This window comes from Castor canadensis, chromosome 6 (genome assembly GCF_047511655.1).
Source record: "Castor canadensis chromosome 6, mCasCan1.hap1v2, whole genome shotgun sequence".
Taxonomy (NCBI): domain Eukaryota; kingdom Metazoa; phylum Chordata; class Mammalia; order Rodentia; family Castoridae; genus Castor; species Castor canadensis.
The window spans coordinates 3,888,323-3,910,726 of record NC_133391.1 but is presented as its reverse complement, the minus strand read 5'-3'; the positions used below and the strand labels follow the sequence as shown (position 1 = coordinate 3,910,726).

The 22,404-nt window shown below is 49.4% G+C and overlaps 2 protein-coding genes across 6 annotated transcripts in view; one reads left to right on the top strand and one right to left on the bottom strand.

The window, feature by feature from the left end:
• The window catches only part of Usp42 (ubiquitin specific peptidase 42), a 38,915-nt gene extending 18,862 nt beyond the window's left edge, over positions 1 to 20,053 (top strand). For 2 of the 4 annotated variants that reach the window (XR_012448753.1, XR_012448752.1), the window contains 13 exons: positions 1,939 to 2,041; positions 2,973 to 3,040; positions 3,763 to 3,833; positions 5,323 to 5,405; positions 7,008 to 7,119; positions 7,797 to 7,937; positions 8,087 to 8,187; positions 9,642 to 9,795; positions 11,096 to 11,803; positions 11,905 to 11,999; positions 13,912 to 15,390; positions 16,406 to 18,672; positions 19,113 to 20,053. Coding sequence is in view for 2 of the 4 variants with exons in the window: in XM_074075509.1 (XP_073931610.1) it covers positions 1,939 to 2,041; positions 2,973 to 3,040; positions 3,763 to 3,833; positions 5,323 to 5,405; positions 7,008 to 7,119; positions 7,797 to 7,937; positions 8,087 to 8,187; positions 9,642 to 9,795; positions 11,096 to 11,803; positions 11,905 to 11,999; positions 13,912 to 15,390; positions 16,406 to 16,754 (3,464 nt within the window). In the remaining 2 variants the exon portion in view is untranslated. Of the gene's footprint in view, positions 1 to 1,938; positions 2,042 to 2,972; positions 3,041 to 3,762; positions 3,834 to 5,322; positions 5,406 to 7,007; positions 7,120 to 7,796; positions 7,938 to 8,086; positions 8,188 to 9,641; positions 9,796 to 11,095; positions 11,804 to 11,904; positions 12,000 to 13,911; positions 15,391 to 16,405 lie in introns of all 4 variants that reach the window. The other 2 variants (XM_074075510.1, XM_074075509.1) reach the window with 2 other exon arrangements.
• Positions 20,054 to 20,126: 73 nt separating this feature from the next.
• Positions 20,127 to 22,404, bottom strand: part of Cyth3 (cytohesin 3) — an 80,082-nt gene continuing 77,804 nt past the window's right edge. For both annotated transcript variants that reach the window (XM_020173888.2, XM_074075511.1), the window contains one exon: positions 20,127 to 22,388. In XM_020173888.2, coding sequence (XP_020029477.1) covers positions 22,316 to 22,388 — 73 coding nt within the window. In that variant the 3' untranslated portion in view covers positions 20,127 to 22,315. The remainder of the gene's footprint in view (positions 22,389 to 22,404) is intronic.

Genomic DNA, 22,404 nt, shown 5'->3' with positions numbered 1-22,404 from the left:
GCTTTCACTACCACACCTGGCTCATTTGTTGTGATTGGTTTCTGCTTAGTTTTTGCCTTGTCTGGCCTCAAACTGCAGTCTTCCCATTCTCCACCTCCCACTTAGCTGGCAGTACAGGTGTTAGCCACCATCCTTGGCCATTAATGGAATTACTGGTAAGTTTTATAGTGGTTTTTCCCAGATAGTTGGAGTTTTGTGCTGAGTAATACTAATTCTGATACTGCCCCACAGATTTCCTTAGATATTTTTAAATTAGTTTTAATTTGATGAATGACTATTACATTATACAGAGTGATAGGAATTTTTGAGATAATGCTAATTATACTTCATAATTATATAATTATAAAGAAGAACTTACGGGCTCTGGGTTTTCTCAGGTGGTGGAGTGCTTGTCTAACTTGCATGAGGTCCTGGATTCAATCACAAAAAAAAAAAGAGAAGAAAAAAATTATAGCTTAGTAAATTTAGGGATAAGCTTTACTTTTGTTTTTTGCTGGTACTGAGGTCTGAACTCAGGGCCTTGCCTTGCTAGGCAGGTGCTCGACCACATGAGCCACACCCCCAGCCTTTTCTATATACTTTTTAAACTTTTAGAGATTGCATGAAATTTTCTTAATCACTTTCTATGTGTTTTTTGTAGTAAATTTTTATATGACTTTAGTTAACCAAGTTGTAATAAAAATGCTCACAAAATTTAAAAACCTATTAACACTTTCCTCCCCATACGCTGGGGATTGACTCCAGACCCTTACATGCATGCTAACATTCTACCTCTGAACCACACCTCAGTCCTCCTTTTTTCCCAGTACTGGGGTTTGAACTCAGGGCTTCAAGATTTGCAAAGCAGGCACTATATTGCTTCAGCCACACCTCCAGTCCTTGACTTCTTGAGACAGAGTCTTGCTAGGTAGCCCATGGTCTTGAACTCGTGATCCTCTTGCTTCTGCCCTCCTAGTGTGCTGGGATTATAGAGATACACTACCCTACCCACCCTTATTAACTGGGCGGGCATCTAGCTGGGCAGTTACAGTGGTGCATGATTATGCAGTGACAAACTAGAATTCTTTTGCCTAAAACGCCACTAAAGACAAAAGATCAAACTGGCCCTTGGCATTACTGACAGGCCAGAACAGATAGTGCAAAAGTCTTTAAAACAAAACTTTAACCAGGGCAGGGTTTGATTTTTATACACTTATCTATTTATTTTTATACATGCACACATAGTGTCCATGAGTAATGTTTTCAGGTCAGGTAGTGTTTTCTTAAAGTGGTACTGCTGTGTGTAAATGTCTGTCCAGAAACATACATACATGGTTGAATCCAGAATTGCCATTTTTATAGGTCAAAACAGGTAGAATATTGGCAATTTTATATGCTTCAAGCTACTGTGTGTATATGTAGTGTCACACATTCCTACCCAGAAAATTTGTCTTATTGTGATATTATTCATCTGTTTGTTAGTGTTTTTCTTAATTATGGCTTTAAATAATATGGCCTTGCAACTGCTTAGTCAGTTAGCAGTAGAGCTGAAATGTTGTGCAACTGAGAACATAATTTTGTTGTCACTGGTGTAGCACTGAGGTGTAGGGTGAGTTCATGGTTTGCATGGACTCTCTTATGGACATCTAGCATTGTGTTTGCACTGTGTACACTGACTAACATTTTGGACAAACTTTTAAGGCAACACAGCCAATGCTAACTTTGACTTGTGTAATTTAATTAACTTGATAGTCACAGGAGCCATTCTATGGCTCGGCCCCAGGCTTTCAGAAATGGCAGAGAGTACATGGTCCTGGCTGTTCTCAGAGCAGCTGTTTCCCCAGTAAATAAGACTCAATAGGTTTTCAGTCAGCATGCTGCACATATAATACACAGCTCTGGAGTGCGTTCCAGACCTGTAATGTGTAATAAGTCCTTGTCTTTACCTCCATGCTGCAGGTATAGCTAGGCACTTCCGTTTTGGAAACCAAGAAGATGCCCACGAGTTCCTTCAGTACACTGTTGATGCTATGCAAAAAGCATGCTTGAATGGCAGCAATAAGTGAGTACCATAGGGTGTCAGCATCTCTGGCTGCAAAATCCAGTTTTGCCTTTCATGTTGAAAGCAGACACATCTGTTTGCTTTACCTTTGGGCTTTGCACTGTCTCTTCCCTGGCTGATGTGTGCTATTTTAAAACAGCTACAGTTTAAAAAGATAGGCTTTCTATAGCAGTTTAAAAAGATAGGCTTTCTATAGCAGTTTAAAAAGATAGGCTTTCTATAGCAGTTTAAAAAGATAGGCTTTCTATAGCAGTTTAAAAAGATAGGCTTTCTATAGCAGTTTGGGTTGACCTTGTTATTGCATTTTTTCCTGAGTATCTGCATACCTCGGCAGATGTAAACCTAGCTGCTTCTCCTTTCTAGTTGTGCCTGGCATTTTCTCTGTTGACCTTCATCCTCAAATCTGTGTGTTTCCTGCCGCCACCCCTCTCCCTCTCCATCAGTTACCAGTTCTGATAGCTTCTTCCCCAAATCTAAGTGCAGACTGCAGAGGAAGACTGGGAGACAACTGGGCAGTAGCCTCTAACCCACCTGCTGTGTCCCCATACATGCTGCATCTGTTTTTGTGTTCCATTTGCATTCTGGGTCTTCATGGTCTATCCAGTTGACCGTAAGCTGGGGACAAAGGAAGGCACTTTGCCTTTCCCTAGTCTTCCTCCCATGCAAGGTCATACGCTTGCTGAGAGCATCTTCCTCTTGCTGCTTTGACTTCCAAATCCCTTCAAATCCACTTCCTTCTGTCCTCTTGCCAAACCCTCACCGTATTCTGTCAGACAGTGCTGGTCTCTGGCGGGCACACGTACTGATGTCTGTTTAGTTTTGTGGTTCTCTGTGAATTCTTGTTCTTTTATAAACGTGTGCTTTTAAAGTCTGGTCATAACATCTGAAAACTTTGCAGAATCTCTCATATCACTGTTTCACTGGTTTTCAGATTAGACAGACACACTCAAGCCACGACACTCGTTTGTCAGATATTTGGAGGATACCTGCGATCTAGAGGTAAGCGTTTTTTTGAAAGTTGATAAAGTGACATGTGCATGTGGTTTTAAAAAATGCAAATAGGAGGAAAAAGCCAGTAATGAAAACTAGACCTCTGGGTCATTCCAGATTCCCCCCAAAGGCAGTCCTGGGACCGACCGGTTCTTAGTATATCCTTCTGGCAGTTTCTTAAGCATCAGCAAAGTGGGGTGTCCTATGTATAATACTTTTGTTTTTCTCCTAAGATCAGAAATCTTTTAATATTTCAGCACAGATAGGCCTGACAGAATCTTTCACAATTGTGATGGTACCATTTTTATTTTATTTCCCTCTGAGGAATATTAGGTTCCTAATTTGTTGTTGTTAGCACCACCAGTGCTTCACTGAACATCTTTTAGTCTGTGGAAAAGTATATGTGCAGGAAAAATTCTTTTATTAGAATTTCTGGATCATAGTGTGTACTTTAAGCTTTAATAAATTTTATAAATTTTTAAAATTTAGTAAACTTTAACCAAAAGGTCATACCCGTTTATGCTCTGACCAATAGTGTATGTGGGGCCAAATTTATGGCCCTTTCACTCACACTGTGTGTAAGATTACCTTAAAAAGATTTTTGCCCAATCAAATGGAAGAAAAATTAGACTTTTTTAAATTTTGAAATAGTAGTTATAGTCTGTCATTTTAATACTTTGTCCTTGCTGTCATTACAGTTTACTTATTTTTGCATTTTATTTTTGTTTCAGTGAAATGTTTAAATTGCAAGGGTGTTTCGGATACTTTTGATCCATATCTCGATATAACATTGGAGATAAAGGTAAATTGATCATTATCGTGGTGGTTAAGTGGAAAATCTTTTTCCCACCCTTTGACTTTTCACTTACTAAGTTTGTTTCCTGGATGGCACTGGGGTTTGAACTCAGGGCCTCACCCTGGTCACCTAATAAATCTATTAATGAAACTAGATTTTGATGCCTGTGTCAGCCAAGCTTAGATGGTTCTTCTTTAGAAATGGCTTTGCTTCTTGAATTAATTGTTTAAACTCCTCTTCCTTTTTTTATCTGTTGTTTCCTTTTTATTTTTGTTGGTACACGGGTTTGAACTGGGGGCTCAACCACTTGACCCACATCGTCAGGCTGAGCTTTTATATTTCTGATTACAGATGTAGTATGTGCCTATGATTTAAAAAAAAAAAAGAAAAAAAGGAAGCACTGAAGAAATATGTCAAACCTGTCACTCAGAACTAATTCTTTTAGTAGTTTGATTTGTTCTGCTCCAGAGTAGTTTACTTTTTATAATGGGATTATGCCTTAGCCTGCTTGTCCGCTTGCTGATTTTATTTAATTCTGCTTGGAGACCTTGGTTCTTGGCATTCGGGTGACCATCCAGTAAGTGGGTGTACCAGAGTGTATATGCCTGGCTCCTTGATGGTTTCTACCTTTATGCTATTCTAAGTAAAGCTGCAGTGAGCAGCCTCTTTATATTTTGGCTGTACTGGGATTTGAACTAAGCGCCTTGAGCCTGCTTAGAGAGGAGCTCTACCACTTGAGTCACTCTGCCAGGCTTTTTTGCATTGGTTATTTTTGAGACAAGGTCTTGCTGTGTACCTGGTTTGGCCTGGACTCTATCTTCCTATTTATGCTTCCTCATGTAGCTGGGATGACAGGCATGCACCACCATGCCCACGCATTGGTTAAGATGGGGTCTTGTGAACTTTTTGCTTGGGTTGGCCTTGTACCATGTTCCTCCCAATCTGCGCCTTCCAAGTAGCTAAGATTACAGTCTTGAACCACTATGTTCAAGACATATATTATTTTACTTTTTTTGGAGGGACTGGAGTTTGAACTCAGGGCTTCTCACTTGAGCCACATCTCCAGTCTGTTTTTACTTTGAGGGTCTCACAAACTGTCCAGGCTGGCCTCAAACTGCAATTCTGATCTGAGCTTCCCAAGTAACTAGGATTACAGTGTGAACCACTGGTGCCCAGCTATTTTTTGTTTTCTTTAACCTGCTTGTTTTTTAATGGGAGGGGGATAATTTGGTAGGTAGATGTATAAAAGTGGATATCATCATAAAGAAAAAAGTTTTTACAAAATATTGTTGTTGGTGGAGTGGCTCAAGTGGTAGAGCACCTGCCTGGCAAGCATGAGGTCCTGAGTTCAAGCCCCAGTACCACAAAAACAAAACATTGCCATCTGCTTTCTGTCTGAGTCTTCTGCGTATGCTGTCTCTGCCCGCATGCCCCGCCCCACCCCCAGCACAGTGGCGGTGTGTGGTGATGTGGTGTTTATGCCTTTCCTTCCCAGGCTGCTCAGAGTGTTAACAAGGCATTGGAGCAGTTTGTGAAGCCGGAACAGCTGGATGGAGAAAACTCCTATAAGTGCAGCAAGTACGATTGGGAGGGGCGTGACTTGTTAATCCTTGCTGCCAGCTGCTCCAGTGTGGGCGGCAGGAAACTTGACTGGAGAGAGTTTGGTGGGTCTCACTGGCTGCCTGTTTGCTTTTAGCTTCCGGTGCCATCGGGTAGGCACGGGTCTCCTCCAGAGGCCACAGTGGGCAGCATGAGTGTGTGCACTCTTTGAAGATGGGAGCGCTGTGTCCTTGGGAGGTGGCACCTCACTATGAGGTCAATTGGGTGGAAGAAAGCAAAGTAAGATCCACACGTCACACATTAGTACTGCTCCAGGATAGTGCACACAGCATGGGGTGACATGTCTGCTGAGGGCATCTTCCCTGCCTTCCCTGTTAGAAAAGGGTTGAAATAGTGATGTCACTTTTTCCCAATCAGGATCTTTGTGTTGTGGTGGAAACCCAGGGTATGGGAGTATCTGCTGGAAACCTTTTATGTTAGATTATTCTGTAGTACATAGAGAGGGTCACTTCTATGCTTTATGTAGATTTTCACTTTGGAGTCGTGTATGTAGAGGTTGAGCCCAGGGCTTCATGCATGCTATAGGCAAGTGCTCCACCGAGGCCTACCTCTAGCCTGAGTTAGCCTATTTATTATTATTGGTGGCCTGTGTTGTGACCTGCTATTTCAGAATTGTCCTACCTTGTTTTTTTTATTTGGGACAGGTCTCACTGTGTAGCCTAGGCTGACCTTGACCTCAGAGTCTTCCTGCCTCAGCCTCCCGAGTGCTGGGAGGGATTACAGCACCTTTTGTGGTACCAGAGTATTGTACCACTGCACCACATCCTCATCTTCCCCCAAATTTTTAATCTTAGTGTGTTCACTGCTGACCTAAGGGGGTGTTTCTCATCTAGTATCCTTGCTTTGGAATCTTTTTTTTTTTTTTTTCTAGTGCTAGGGTTTGAACTCGGGCCCTGTGCTTGCTAGGCAGGCACTTGAGCCACTCTGTTAGTCTTTTTTTTTCCCCTAGGTGGGACTGGAATTTTGCTCTGGTTATTTTGAACAGTTTGTGGTCTCACATACTGTTTGCCTGGGTTGGCCTTGGCCCTCGACACTCCCTATTTCAACCTCCCAAGTACCTAGTATTACAGGCATGAGTACACTGGTAAGTGCCCGGCTGTGTTGTTTTTTTTGTGATGGGTTTTTTCGAGGTAGGTCTCTTGAACTATTTGCCCTGGCTGGCTTCAAACTGTGATTCTCCTGATCTCTGCCTCCTGAGTAGCTGGGATTGCAGGTGTGAGCCACTGGTGCCAGCTTGTGTTGGTTATTTTTAAGATGGGTCTTGCTTTATGCCTGGGCATGCCTAAACTGTGATCCTCTAGTTTATGCTTCCCATGTAGCTGGGGTGACAGCCACTCTCCATGGCACTGAGCCATCGTTTGAAATGGGACATCTTGGACTTTTTAACCTAGGCTGAGTTTGAATCACAGTCCTCTCGATCTCTGCCTCCTAAGTAGCTAGGATTACAGGCATGAGCTACCATCATAGGCCTGGAATCTTAACTTAGAATACAACAAAGGAAAGACTGAAACACCTAGAATTAAACACATTAACTTTCCTATCCTTTATGTGTATTTCCAGGTGTAAAAAGATGGTTCCAGCTTCGAAGAGGTTCACCATCCATAGATCCTCGAATGTTCTCACACTTTCTCTGAAACGCTTTGCAAACTTTACTGGTGGAAAAATTGCTAAGGTGTGTAGATGATGTTATTAGTAACCTTTTATGGAGGCCTCATCAAGCTGTCCGCTGGTCTGTTTTCTAAGCTCTTCTAGTGTTTAGTAGCAGAAAAAAGTTCAAGGAATTGAGTGTGTGGGGTAAGGGTCTCCACCGTGTCCTTTAGCCAGCTGGGCTCTCTAGTGATTGAATTGGTAACTGCTCTGTGCATTTGGGCTTCATCTAGGGAGATCTTGAGCAATTAGAAATCCAAAGAGGACTTCCCTACTGCCACTTTTTCATCAGAGTTCTTTTTCTTGTTGTTTTCTGGTTTTCACCATTCACTCATTGACCATTTTCTTTTCACTTAGTAAAGACTGAAAAGTTCAGTAGCATGTGAGAGAAATAATAATGCATTCCTGAATCACTTCAATAAAAAGTGGTGATTAATGACTACCTCTGTGACTGTCTCCTTTGATGAGTTTGGAGAACTCACTTACTGTGATCCTCCCTTGTTTAAGGGAAGTAAGAGACAGTGGGACTACCTGAATGCACCTGGACTTGGGGTCCCTAGAAAGGTGGTTTCTGCCAGAGCACCACAGGGTGCAGTGTCCCCTAGGTCTCCTCCTGGGACACCGTGAGACCCTGTGACTATGTATGTGGGACAGTCTGTGCTCCCACAGGTCACGTTTTCTCCTCTTTCGTTTCTGTTTTAGGATGTGAAATACCCCGAGTACCTTGACATTCGGCCGTACATGTCACAACCCAATGGAGAGCCAATTATTTATGTCTTGTATGCAGTGCTAGTACATACTGGCTTCAACTGCCACGCGGGCCATTACTTCTGCTACATAAAGGTGAGCGCGCACACCAGACGACGGCACTTGCAGTCTGGGGGTGGGAGTTGGAACCATCACAGTTAAAGTGTGAGCGCCTGTTTTTCTTACCTATCTCTCGACTGTGTTCCTTGTTCATGTGACCGGATCTCTCTCTGGCTCTGTTGCAGGCTAGCAATGGCCTCTGGTATCAAATGAATGACTCCATCGTGTCCACCAGCGATATTAGATCAGTGCTCAGCCAGCAAGCTTATGTGCTCTTTTACATCAGGTATGGCTGAGAAAACATGCCGCCAACTTTTCTGTTAACGTTGTTTCTTACATGTTTAAATTCAATTTTTTAAAAATAGGAACTTAAAAACATGAATACCTGGAGATTAAGAAGGTTGTTTCTGAGCAGGGGTTATGAGTTTTCTGTGGCTTTCAGCTCTGTATCAGCTCACCATTGAAAGATGCAGAGGGAAGGAAAGGAGGCAGCCTAGGAGGGGGCTTGTGCTGGCAGCAAGCTGGATGGGCCTGGGGTTCACGGGGGAAGGTTGTAGGTTGTGGGAAGGGGGCTCAGCTCCCTGCATGGTCACAGTGGCACTTCCCTACCACTGAGCATAGGCTACCTGTCAGGCACCCATGTGCCCAGCTTTGTCCTGTTGTGGCCACAGACTGAGTCATCAGTTCCATTTTTGGGGAAAAAAAAAAAAAAAGCTAATGTATGCTCTAAGGGATCTGCTCCCCCGCTCTTTTTTCTTTTTTTAAATACTCCTGGTGATTGAACCCAGGGCCTCAAGCACTGTACCAGAGCTAATTCCTTTTTTTTGTTGGGAATGGGGGAGGTAATCCTGGGGTATGAACTCTGGGCCTCCCACTTGTCAGGCAAATTCTCTACTATTTGAGCCATACCCTAGCCCTTTTGTGTTCAGATTGGTTTTCAGATGGGGGTCTTGCTCTTTTTCTGGGTCCAGCCCTGGACTGCAATATTCCAGCTCCACCTCCCAAGCATCTGGGGTTACAGGCATGCACCACACCTCACTCAGGTGTCCCTGTATAAGAACAGAGAATTAAGGTTACCAGCAGTGGCAGGTGATCAGTTCCAAGTGCTAAAGTAGGCTGTAACTCTTAGAGTGATTTTTTTATCTCTTTGAGATGGGGTCTTTCTACTGTGCTCCAGGTGGCCTCAGTCCTCATGCTGAGTGATTTTCATGAAGCCTTTTTTTGTTTTGTTTTATTGTTTCTTTAATGCTCTGGGGAAGTGCTGAGTAAGCGTGGAGGGAAAGCATCTTGGAATATTGAACACTGTTGCTGGTACAGTGTGACACAGGCCTTTGGGGTGACCCTGTAAGGCCAAATGGGGGCACCTCTTAAGGGGTGAGGTTAGGGACAGGGCTTTCTTCCTAACTCCTTTGCACCTAACAGATATTATTCTACCATGGTATATATTTCTGATTAAAAGTATAAGCAGGCAAGAAAAGCAGCTTTCAGATACAGCATCCTCAGAGCACAGTATATACTTTGTCAGTGGATTTCCTTTTCCCAGTTGCCCCTTTTGTCCTGAGCTGAGTGCCAGACAGTGCCTCCATCTCCACCAGGTGATGGGCAGCTCTGTGCAGGGAGAGCAAAGCACTGTTCTTCCGTCTTTCCTGTCTGAGCAGGAAAGTGCTATTGAAGTTGTAAATGAATCTCTTCTAAGGAGATGGCTTTGTCACCCTAAGCCATGTCACTCTTTGTCTCCAGGTCCCATGATGTGAAAAATGGAGGTGAACTTCCTCATTCCACCCACAGCCCTGGCCAGTCCTCTCCCCGCCCTGGAATCAATCAGCGTGTTGTCACCAATAAGCAGGCTGCGCCAGGGTTTATTGGACCACAGCTTCCCTCTCATGTGATAAAGGTAACACTTCTATGTCACTTCAGAGTCGTGCCTCAGCCTTCAGGTAGTAACACTGCTGAAATTGCCGTATCCTCAGCTACAACTGAGTTTTTCTTGGCAAAAGTTTACTCAAGCCCTTTCTTACAAAAGACTGCAAATATACAGAAAGCTGGGGACCGTTGGAGTAACCCAGAAGCTGGTCTGGGTGGCTTCCCATGTTAGCTCCCACTCTAGACACCCTCGCTACTCAGGAGTTAGACTTTTGGGTTCTTAATCAATGTTGGACCCCAGCAAAATGACAGTTTGCAGGGACATGCTCACCAAACTATGCAGCTGTCTGAGGGTGTGCAGTGTTTCCATCTGCTGTCCTCCTGGTGTGATCATGCTCCTGGCTGTCCTCTTGGGACCAGCTTGTGCCAGTGTCACACACACAGGTCTGCAAGTGAGGCCTGACTTACCTGGCTCCAAGGAGATGCACACGGCCTGGCTGCATCTTGCACTGAGCTGTGTGTGATATTTAGGGTTTTACAGCAGTTTCTCTTGGTTTGAGTTTGATTGGAATTCTCAGGTTGATTGATTGCTTTTCTTCAATGGTCAGTGGGCAGAATTTTAATTCAGCACACTGTGAACTGGACAGGCAACCAGCCTCTACGTTAGCTGGGTAGAGTGGCAGCAAGGTGCTGAAACACAGGGTCCAAGCCCCGTGAGGGCCAGCAGCAGCTGGGTTTTCAGGAGCCGTTTGGTTGGTTGACATTTGCCATGAAGCACAGCAGTGTTTAGGTAGTAACTAATTTGGATGTGTAAGAAAACATCTTGAGGGTCAGACATGGTTCGCCTAGCTCAGCTCTCTGCAGGGTCAGCACAGGGTCAGCAGTAGTAGCGGAACCTGGAGCAACAGGACATTGTGGGGGATGGCAGGGATGTGGCACCTTAAGACAGGGTGTGAAGCAGCCACCCTGTGTCTGTCCATGGGATGCTCTGCCGTGCTTCTAGGCCAGTGGTGATTCCTGCTTCCTGGCACTTCCTTTGACCTGCACACACCAAGCAGGACACAGGTGACTGCATGTCCTCAGGGGCTTGGCCATCTCTGTCAGATTTGGAACAGAAGTTGATCTGGGGGTTGTGTTGTGACAGACATATTGGTCCCATTTGTTGGCTTATTGCAGGAGGCTTGGGCCTGTGAAAGGTGCATGTGGATAGAGCTGATGAAAGAAAAGGGAGGAGTTGGGGGATGAGGATTGCCAGCCAGAACCAAGACCAAAGCTCTCAGCCACAGGGGTCCCTGTTTCTGGAGCACTGATGCAGCTGTGTTTCTCTGCAGAATCCACCTCACTTGAATGGGACTGGACCATTGAAGGACACGCCCAGCAGTTCCATGTCAAGTCCTAACGGAAATCCTAGCATCAACAGGACTAGTCCTGTGAATGCTTCCACTTCTGTTCAAAACTGGTCAGTGAACAGGCCCTCAGTTATTCCAGAACACCCCAAGAAACAAAAAATCACCATCAGTATTCACAATAAGTTGCCTGTTCGCCAAGGTCAGGCTCAGCCAAACCTGCATAGCAATTCTTTGGAGGCTCCCAGCAAGCCTGTTCCCTCTTCTACCATTACCACTTCTGCAATTCAGTCTACCTCGAGTGCATCCACGATATCAGTTTCTAGCAAAGTAGCAAAACCGCTCTCCCCGAGTGAGTCCTGTGCACAGCCAGTGATGAACGGCATGTCCAAGCTGAGCTCCAGCGTGCTGGTCCCCTATGGCGCCGAGTCCTCTGAAGAGTCAGACGAGGAGTCCAAGGGCCTGGCCAAGGAAAACGGCATGGGCCCCGCAGTGAGCTCTCACACTGCTGGTCAGCAGGCTGACAACAGTGAGGCCTCGCGGCATGAGCCGCCAGAACCTATCAATGGTGCTAATGGTGCAGACTGTGACCTGAAAGAAAACGGCCTGTCATTGGACACGGTCAGTTGCCAAGTGCAGCCCCCTCTACATGCAGAAAATCCCTTTTCCAAAGCAAATGGCCTTCCCGGAAAGGTGAGCGGAGGCTTTGCTGCAAGCCTGCCTGTGGCAGGTCCCTTGGCCGGGTGGTGGGTGGGGCTGGCAGCTGCAGTGAAACGTGTCTTTTTCCATTGCAGCTGATACCTGCTCCTTTGCCATCTCTCCCAGAAGACACAGTCTTAGAGACCTTCAAACTTAGCAACAAAGTCAAAGACTCTGCGGATGAAATGAGGTAAAACGGTGAATAGAGCGGGAGGAAGCCAGGCGTGCCTGGCTGTGTCATTCAGGGCTAACTCTAGAATAATCTCAGGACCGGATGCGTGCCAAGACCCCGAGATGACTTGAGTAAGGGTCAGGAGAGTAAGAAAAGTCAGTCCAAGAACCTGGTGTGCTTGAGCTCACCTTCTGTGTGGCCTCTGTTCTGGGGAGCAGTGTGTTGCTGGCATTTTTTTTTTTTTTTTGGAGACGGTCTCATCGTGCAGCCCAGGCCAGCCACAAATGCAGGATTCTCCTATGTTCTTGGCACACTTGTCAAGTTCAATTTTTAATTAGGAGCAAGAACATGAAGATATGTTAAGGTTACAGGGAAGGATTCTCAATTGTATCACAAAGCAAGTATTTTATAAGGGCCACTCAAGGAACTGGAGATTAAATTCAGCCTGCCCCTACCTGCATTAAAAAAAAATCAGTGACTGTGATGTAGCTCAGGAACGGCAGGGAGGGAAGGTGAAGTGCAGCGATGGTGATTCCCGCATGGAACCCCAGTGAGAGCACCCTGCTGCAGGTCGTGGTGGTCAGTGGATTGCGTCTGCGTCTGCGCAGGCTCACCGAGAACACCATGCGTAGACCGCACTCGAGATTCGCATGCCCACTAAATGCCATGTGCAGATTTGCCGTCAAGGGTGCCAGACTCTGGTGAGGTTTTAACTAAATCACTGTGTGCTCGTCTTTCAATTTACACGGTAGCTGGATTCCTCGGAAGTGTGGTGTCTGTGTGAGAACTGACATTAATGTCGCTGGAGTCTTTGACCCCTGGACGTGAGGACGTGGTGTGGAATAGCCAATGGCAGGGGGATGCCCCATCACTGTGGCAACCAAATGGCCTCTTGCAGGTGGAGCACCTTTGTTAGGGAGACCTAGCTGTTACAATGGAATGGCCTGCCAGCAAAGGGTGCTTGTTCTTAGTTGACCTGGGAGATAGAAGTGCTGGGCCCTCGGTCACGTGCACAGCGACTTCCTCCTGGTTCTTGCCAGTCTAGCTTAGAACTCCTCACACTGAAGGTAGACAAGGGTTACTGCAGGTGGCCAAAACCCGGCCATGTGTGTGCCGTAGCCACACGGAGAACCCTCCCCTACTCAATACAGTTTCCCACTGTGGCTCCATACAGGCTAGCACCCCCCCCACTACGGGCCTTCTCATTTCTAGCAGCTGTCACTAACCTTGAGCAAGTGTCAGGAGCTGTCCAGCTTCCAAGAGCAGAGGGAACTACTAGAGTCTTCACCCAAAGTGTCAGGGAGCCCCCAGGCTCTGCCCATGAGGCTGCAAGATACAGAGAAGTACGCTGGCACCATCGCCATTTGGGTTTTATTGTTCAGACTTAGTGCTAAAGAAGAGTTAGCCAGGCATGCTTGTAATTCCAGCTGCTCAGGATGATTGTGGTTTGAGAGCAGCCTGGGTAAAAAGTTAGCAAAACCCCATCTCAGCTAAGAAGCCAGGGGAGGGCATCTTAGCTACTTGGGAACATAAGTTAGGAAGATCATGGTCAGGCCAGCCTGAGCATAAAGTGAGACCCCCATCTCAAATATAACCAGAGCAGAAAGGGCTGAGGTGTAGCTCCAGGTGTACAGCACCAGCCTAGGAAGTGTGAGCTCCAATGCTGCCAAAGGGGAAAAAAGGAAGGACCATGGGTGTGGAAAGAGGACAAGTCTAGAACGGTAGAGTTACTGTTCCTGACAAGCAGCTAGGAGGTGGCCTGATAAAAACTTCATTTTTATACCACGAGGGGAAAAGAAACTTGGCTTCCATACTGGGTGTCAGCCACACGTACTTGACGTTAGAAATACACTCAGTAAATGTCAGCCAATACAAAGGCTGCATGGCAGTCCAGCTAACTCAGTGTTTCTGTGTTTTGTGGGGACTGTAGTCCACCCCGAGCAGAGGGAAGTCCTGCGGAGGACCCTGCCGAGCTCGAGCCTGCCGGCACCCCAGCTGCTGCCCTTGAGACCCTGGAGGGAGTCGCCAGCCTGAGCAGCATGTTCAAGGCTTTGCTGTCCTGTGACCCCAGCATCACCTCTACCAAAGAAGACCTCTCTGAAGTTGGTTTGGCCAAGCCTGACGAATCTCTGTCTGTTGTCACCAATCTCTTTGGCCCCACCAGTGGTAGCACAGGGGACGAACAAGTTCCCAAACTCTGTGACTCTGGGAATGTGGCAAAGGACCCCAGCCAGTTGTCCCCAGAGGGGAGAGGAATGCTCCCAGAGAGCCCTCGGGACTCCATACCTGCGGCCGTCTTGGAGCGGTGGAGCCTGGCCCCCGTGGCACTTTCGGATGACAGCTGTGAGCCTCAGCTCCTGGTTCACCTCAGCAGAGATGGGTGCCAGGCTGCGGGGGAGCCCGCCGGAGCCCCGGGCGCTGCCATGGCCGTGACCGTGATGCCCTGTACTCAGCCAGACAGGACTGCGGGCGTCCCTTCAGAAGGGGGTGCCCCACAGAGCCCTGACTCGAGCCTTGAGGCAGGGCCGAGAGCTCCGGCTCCTCCAGCCAGGGAGAAAATCAGCCTGAGGAAGGTTGACCGGGGACACTACCGCAGCCGGAGAGACTGGAGGGACCGGTCCTCCAGTGGCGAGCACGTCCGGGAGAGCCGCAGCTGCACAGAGGACCGCTACCACAAGGGGCGGCGCTACAGCAGGGAGAGGGCCAAGCCCGAGCGCCACCCACCCGAGCACTGCACCGCGGGCCAGCTCCTGGCCAGCCACGGCGACAGGGGCAGCCTCGGGGAGCGCCGCTCACTGGGCTGCTACAGCCACCACCACTCACGAAACCGCAGTGGGCCAGACCAGGACTGGGGCCGGTTCCACCACGCGGAGAGTGAGCACATCTGGGGCCGGGATAAATTCTATCCCGAGAAGATGCGGTGGAGCAAATGCAGGTACTACCATGACAGGTACGTCCCCTACACGGCCCGGGACGTGCGGGAGTGGCGGCCTCAGCATGGCCGGGAGCACGACCGAACAGGACAGCCCACTCGGCCACACAAGGACTGCTACTGGGGCCGCAAGGGCTGGGAGCTGGCCAGGGCCAAGGAGCGGCATGGCTTCCACAGCCCACGATCGGGCATGGCCCCCGCCCTGTCTCTGCACCCCGAGAGGCACCCCCAGGAAAAAGGGGCCCTCGGAGCCGGAGCTGAGGGCAGCAGCTGCAGTCTCTCTGAGCGGTTTCACGAACACGAAAGTGCAAAGGCCCGGAAACGGCGGTACGAGAGTGTGGACCAGCATGACAGCCACCTGGAGAAGGCCCGCAGGAGCCTGCAGAAGGAGCCTTCAGAAGAGCCCAGGGCCAAGAAACACAAAAAGTCAAAGAAGAAAAAGAAATCCAAAGACAGACGCCGCGATCGCAGCTGCAGGTGAGGGCGGCGAGGGCGGGGTGGGCACTGGTGGGACAGCTGGCATGGGCTTTAGCAAAACCGGTGAAGGGCTGGGTCACACCACCAGTTCCATGTGTATTTTCCACCTCTGTGAGTTTTGAAATTTCACTACTTTTGGACATTTCTAGAACTTAACACAGCTTTCAAGCCAGGTCTTACTTTATGGTGTCACAGTCCTTCAAACAATGCTGCCGTTTCGCGTCAGTGGTTCCCAACTCCTTGGTGTGCGCAGTGTCCGTCTCAGACTTTCAGATCGGCTTCTCAGATTAGGTTTGCTTTCTTCACACTTAGCGACTACAAGGTAGCAGCAGGTGGCAGGCCGTGGTTCTTTTGCTGTCTGCCCAGGGTGTAGGTATGAGCTGTGTCACTTACATCTCAGCTTTCATTTTTCTGTCTCAGTTTCTCACATGGATAGCTAAATGTTCTTTGTAATTTAAAAAGCTAAATTGGTTAGCTATCATCTTGAAAATGATCCATGATGGCATGCATGGCTATATATTTTAGTTGGCATCCCTTAAAATTAAAACCCTGGGAGAGGATTGGCAGGTGCCCAATGTAAATAGGTAGTGGGTCCTTGGGGGATCCACGAGACACATGGCAAAATACTGGTGTCAGGGACAGTTAGCCAAGTCCCCCCTGGGTGTCCTGACCAACAGCACAACCCCTGAACACAACTCCAGTGGTGGAGTTGAAGGTGATGAATTTATGACCCTGGGCTTGAAAGACCATTACAGTGAAGCCAGGCGTGGTGGTCATACCTATAATCCCAGCACTTGGGAGGCTGAGCCCGGGAGCACAAATTCAAGGCCAGCCTGGGCTACCCTGTCTAAAAAAGAAAAAAAATTTAACTTTAGTGAGACAAATGACATTTTTAGGCATAGAATTTTGCTGTGTGCCACACTTGTGTCCTGGGGAAGTGACATGGAGCAGTGCTACACCTGCCTGAGGTGGCTCTGCTTTCCCGCTGCCTGAACTCTGGCTGCTTCTTCTGCAGGCACCAGCAGGACTCTGATCTGTCAGTGTCGTACTCGGATGCTGACCTCCACAGACACAGAAAAAAGAAGAAGAAAAAGAAGAGACATTCGAGAAAGTCAGAGGACCTTGGCAAAGAGGTGGAGCTGCGCTTGGGGAAGGCCGCGAGCTATGAGGCTGTGGGCCACCTCCGCAGGGCGGAAGCCGGCTTCCTCCTCGCTGACGGCCTGCTTCTGGAGGGCGCCGGCCCTTTCCAGCAGAAGACAGAGCATTTGAGGATGGAGAGCAGGGCTGACAGGTGCCGTCTGTCTGAGTATGGCCAGGGTAAGAGGCGGCACTCACAGTTGCGAAGCTGGGGATTCTTTCAGTGAGTTATTTTGCAAAGGTGGTTAACATGCGGGGAGAGGACTCGAGGGTGTAAAAAGTCCCAGCCTCCCCTGCGGGCTCAGTGTGATTGGCCCAGGCGGTGGTGGGCTGTGTGCTTTTGGTTCCTGGCCTGTGCAGCGTGGAACCGCGCCCTGCAGGGCCTGTGTAACTTGGAGCCTGGGCACCGTGAGGGTTTGCCTCGCAAGGGAACGCTGTTTTTAAAGCAGCTTTCATAGAAATATTTTTGCATTATTTGTTTTACCTCCTGAATCCTTACAGCATCATGAGTATAACTTAGTATCTGAGTCATGATTTGATGCCTTGGGTCGTTAGATTTATTCATGGTCAGGTCTGGGTGTGGAGGCTCATGTCTGTAATCCCAGCACCTTGTGGGGCAGAGGTAGGAAGACTGTGGTCTGAGGCCAGTCCAGGCAAAAGCACGAGACCCTACCTGAAAAACGAAAGCAGAAGGGCTGGGGCTTGGCTTACGTGGTAGAGTGTTTGCTTAGCAAGGATAAGACCTGGGGTCAAACCCCAACTCTGGGAAAAAGCAAGTTACGAGAAAGCCGTGTTGTGCCGGTCCCCACCACAGTAACGCTTAGGCGCCTGCACTATGGGGCTCTGGCTCCTGCCATCCTGGCACACTCCAGGCTGCTGGGTGTCTTGTTTGCAGACTGCATTCCTGGTAATTGAGTAGCTCTCTGACAGCACTTCGGACTGCCCTGCCTCTTTCTGAGTGGCTTCTAGTGACCTTTGTCCCTGGCCAGGATCACTGAGTTTGTTAGAAGCGGATGTGGTGGGAGAGCCCGCAGGCCAGGACAGAGGTCGACACCTGTGGCCTCAGCCCAGCACCTGTCTGCCTGACGTGCAGGGTTGGAGTGGCTTCACCCTAACAGTGCCAGAGAACCTGTTCCACACGCACGCCGGGCTGTGATCAGTGCGCTTGCTGCCGCGCTGGTGCCGCTCCGCATGTGTGCGTCAGTGCCACTGAGGCCACACGGCCCTCCAAATGAAAGTGATTGTCATCTGCCCTTTTTAGAAGATGCTTGCCACGCCTGCCCAACTCTGAGGTTCACCTTCATGAACACGCCACTGTGTGGCACAAGGACACATCATCTCGGTGGCCCTGTGGCCTTTTGGCCCTGCGCTTGGCTGAACGTGGGTTATGTGCGGGAGGCTGGGGAGGGCGGCCCTCTGCAGTTGACTGCAGGACCTGTGGTCCCCAGAGCGAAAGGCGGGAGCCAGCGGTGCTGGGGCGGCCACGCAGGAGGGGCGTGGAAGCTGTGCTGTTGCGGTGTGTGTTTAAGAAATCAGTAATGCACATTTAAGATCGGTTCCACGTGAACTTGGCGGGGCCCTTGAGGAATTAAGTAGGGAGGTGGATTTATTGAGCAGGGCCCCCAACTTACTACCAAAATCTCCATCCTGCCAAGGCAGCGGCACCCCAGAGATGCTGGAACAGTGTTTGCCAGGGCCCCTGCCCTTGCTCTCTGCAGGTGCGACACGGCTGGCTCTGAGTGACAGCCTGTGACCCAGAGGCATGGGGCCACCTGCTTGGCCTGTGTGCCACATCTCGTTCAGCCCTGGCTGCTTAGCTTTCCCCATATGCCTGTCCCCGACTGCCCACCGTCAGCTCCTGAGCACAGCAGCGTGGGGCCAAAGCTGACCTGTTGCAGGGGCCTGTGGGCTGGGGCACAGCTTTCTGCAGGGACCAGTGGCCTCGTTTTCAGCCGACTCATGGAGAAGCAGCTGCATGCTGAGGCTCGCATGTCCTCATGCAGAGTGACGTTAGGGGACTGACATGGAACTATACACAGCGGACTCGGGTCACTTACGCACATAGCCCAGGCTTTATTAAGATTTAACTTTTCCCTTCCAGGTGATTGAAATCTTGGCCTCAAAACAAAAACGTCACTAGTTACGGTAAGCCGTTTTCCTGTCTGTCTGTCCTGTAGTAGTAGTTTGTAGAAGCACTGCGGGACACAGGGATGGGGTTTTGATTCTGAATCAAACCAGGGCCCTGGGGTGGCTTGTCCTCTTCCTCCTCAGCTTCGGCTCAGGCCAGTCCAGTGGGGCACAGCGGCCAGGAACCATTTGGCCCTTGAAAGGAGAACGGTCCAGATGTGTGGGGTCGGATCGGCAGAGGGTTTTAAACGAACTTGAGAGCGAGCTGTCCACAGCTGCGGAGCCTGCAGGCGACGCCCAGGCCGTGCTGCGCAGCGCGGTGCTCACGGTGCTCATGTGGGGCCAGCAGATGGCGCCTCCCTGGGTTCACGGAGGCAGAGCCTTTGAAGGAAGGGAGGGGCGCTTCGTATGGACCTGGGGGGCCCCTGCCAGACTGACACCTCCCTCTTGTCTTTCAGATTCAACGTGTTTAACAGAAGCCATCCCCAACCCAGCTTAAATTATCAACCTAGAAAATAACTGTTCAAACTGCGTGGTGCTTCTTTAGTAAATACTGTACAGATTTTACCATGGACTTTTTTTTTTTAGTTTTTACCTTTTCTTAATTGCCCTTATTCCAAATGGACGAACTTTGTACAACTGCTGACCACTGTAAATACCGTGTACATAGGCCACACTGAACAACGCCCTGGAATAGACCATCTCGATGCTGCTCACTTACAGACTCAGGTTGATTCTCGTGTCATGTAACGCTCCTCACGGTAGACACCTGGCGCGGCCATCCGGAATGCCACCCTGGGACTGTCCGAGGCCCAGACTGATGTGCGCAGTTGGTTAACGCACACCCGTGCCTCGGCTTCCGAGGGCAGTCTGTTTTCTGCGCCGTCTGACGCTAGAAACTAATTTGCTTCACATTTTAGTTGTATTCAAGATTTGAAATGGATTTTATAGCCAAGTTCTGTTTTCGAACTTTGCGGAGCTACTCCAGTCAATCAGCTAGCGGTTCCGAGTACTCAATGAATGTAAGGCTTCAGTGCGTTTTTATTACACTTTTTATACGCGTCTCTCGTCCTGACTGATATTGGAGTCTGAGTTGTCAGCTTGGTCCCTTAAAGTTTCTAGTTACAGACAGAAATCATACTGTGATTTTATTTTTAATATGGATATGCTATCAAACTGTGATACTCTTATAATTCACTGGTCCTGCATCAGGAGACGGAGTGGGGAGAACTGTATGGAGTACAGAAGTGTCCAAATAATCTGTATGGTTTATACAGTTTGTGCTGTTCAGAAATGTCTAAAGTTTGATCTTTGTTTTTTTAAAGATTAAAAGCACTTGCCCCACTGTAAATAGACGGCATGTAAATTTCTATAGTATATAAATGGCAGCGAATTAAACTGTGTCTGGTTTCTTACGCCTGTGTCCCCACGTCTCACTGCCACCGTCACCTATTGAAGAACCACGCTCAGTCTTGCAGCGATACTGTCAGCTTTATTTAGTGAACACAGTACTTGCAGTTGCGTGACGGCCGTCACCCTCCAATTTTACCAACTGTTCACTGCAATAAGATACAGTCCTCAGATGGGTTCTGTGTTCATGCGGGTTGTGGAGTATGTACACGGCAAACTGCCGAGGTCAGCACAAACGCACACCATTCACGCGTTTCCTGTACTGTAAATAGAAATGTCTAAGAAAACAAGATGAGAAATCACAACTGGGGCTTCCTGCCTGTGACGCTGACAATGGGCTCTGCTTTACAGGACACCCTCGAGGCCACTTGCCTGTGAACACCCTGTTTGTTTTGACTCGGTCTGGTACATTAAACTGCCCCAAAGGGTTCTGGGCCACAGAAGACAGGTGCTTGTCACAGGCCAGGCTTGGTCCACCCAGCGAGGGGCTGTGGCTGCTCCTCGCTGCTGCCACCCTCGACTTTGCCCAGGGTTGGGGTGCAGGGAGGCTGGTGCTCTTGGGGTTATGCTGTCACCACAAACCCTGAATCAGGGCACGCACGTGCCTTCAGTTCTGAGCCCGGCCTGCCTCGCTCCTGGGTGAACATCCATGGGGGCGCAGCTCGCACAGGTGACCATGGCTTTAAAGTTTCACCATCCGGTGACCCCATCCATCCTCACTACTCTCAACCCGCGACAGCTGTGTACCCAGCGGCATACCTGGGTTAGACAGAGGAAGCGCCGTCCGTGTGGCTGGGGTCCTGGCAGCGGGGCACACGGAAGACTGGAGGCCAAGTTGCATAGACACAGGCAGCTCGGGAGCCCGCCCACCTCACTCAGGCGCTAAGGTTTCAGATTTGAGGTATTGAAAAGCTTGGGAATTAGAAACAGGCCGGGGCCCCTCTGTGGCCCTTTGTGCCATCAGCTCCATTAAGGTCAATCCTGCAGGGGCAGGAGCGGTGACACTCAGCCACACATGGCCTTGGCCCACTCCCGCACTTCCACTGCACGGCAGCACAAATGGCCTCTTAGGGTGCCGCTTCCAGCACGCCTGCGCACAGGGCTGCGCCGGCCTGTGGGGGGCCGCGGGCCAGCCCAACAGGTCCTGTGTGTCACCTGCGAGTTGTGTTGCTCGCAAGCACAGGAGGGTCCTTGGCCTCACCCACCGGCTCCTTCCTTCCTTCAGCAAACAACCTGAGCACCTACTTTTGAACATCGATGGCCACCTGATGCCCTCGGGGGCCAGTGGTTGTCCCTGGACAACTGCTTCGGCATAGAGCTGGACTTCTACACTGTCACAGAAGTCTCCAAGTGCCACACACCTTCGTCCTTAGCCTGCTCTCCCCCGCCTCTTAAGGGTGACCCAATCTGAGAACATGGCCGCCCCAGAGGAAGAGGGTGGATTATTTCTGGTCCCTCATATGTCTGTCATTACGTGAGGAAACCTGGTCAGTCACGAAGTCCCCTAAGCCTTTTGTGAAGGTTTTCCACAGCAACAAAGCTGTCAACAGCCAGTGGGCCTCGTATCGGTTCAGCCACGAGGCAGGGCCAGAACTAGGCCGAGACCAGCGGTGTCACGTGGTTCATGTGGGTCGCGGGGGACAGCAGTGTTCCATGTCCCAGGATAAACACCCAAATCATGGCATTTTCATAAATTTTCATGATTTTTAGAGAAGCATGAGCAGGAAGGGGCAGCTGTCACACCTGGAGCCCCGAGAGTCCTCATGGCCGCCCGCACCTGACCCGGCCTCGTGCCGGGTCCCCGTCCCCCCGCGGGCGCTGCACACAGCATCCCCAGTGCACAGGGCGAGCTCGTGTCCAGGAGTTACGTTTATAGCTGCCATTCTAAAAATACTACCGTTACAAAGTATCTTTCATAACTTCAGGATATAAAAAGGCATATAAAAGCTATGATCCTAAATATCTGAGAAAAAAATCTGAATAAAAAAGCAGTAGCTTCTTTCCCGTTTCGATATAAAACCGGCGGCTTGCTTCTAGGACGCAGCGCGGGCGGGCGGGATGGGACCGTCGCAGTGGCGCAGGAGCCCGCGGGCCGCTCTGGCCTGTCCCGCGGTGACGGTGATGGTGACAGTGACCGGCCACCTCCCCCCGCCCACAGCCGAGGCTCTGGGTTCCGCGGTTCGGTCCACGGCTGGCTGTTTGGGGCCTGTGAGCGCCATCCCGGCCGCTGCGGGGTCTGGGTCGGCTGTCTCTACTTCCTGTTGGCGATCCTCCTCTTCCTGGTGGCCAGCATGTCGTAGAAAGGGTCCCGACTGATGCTCGCCCTGCGGAGAGAGGCGC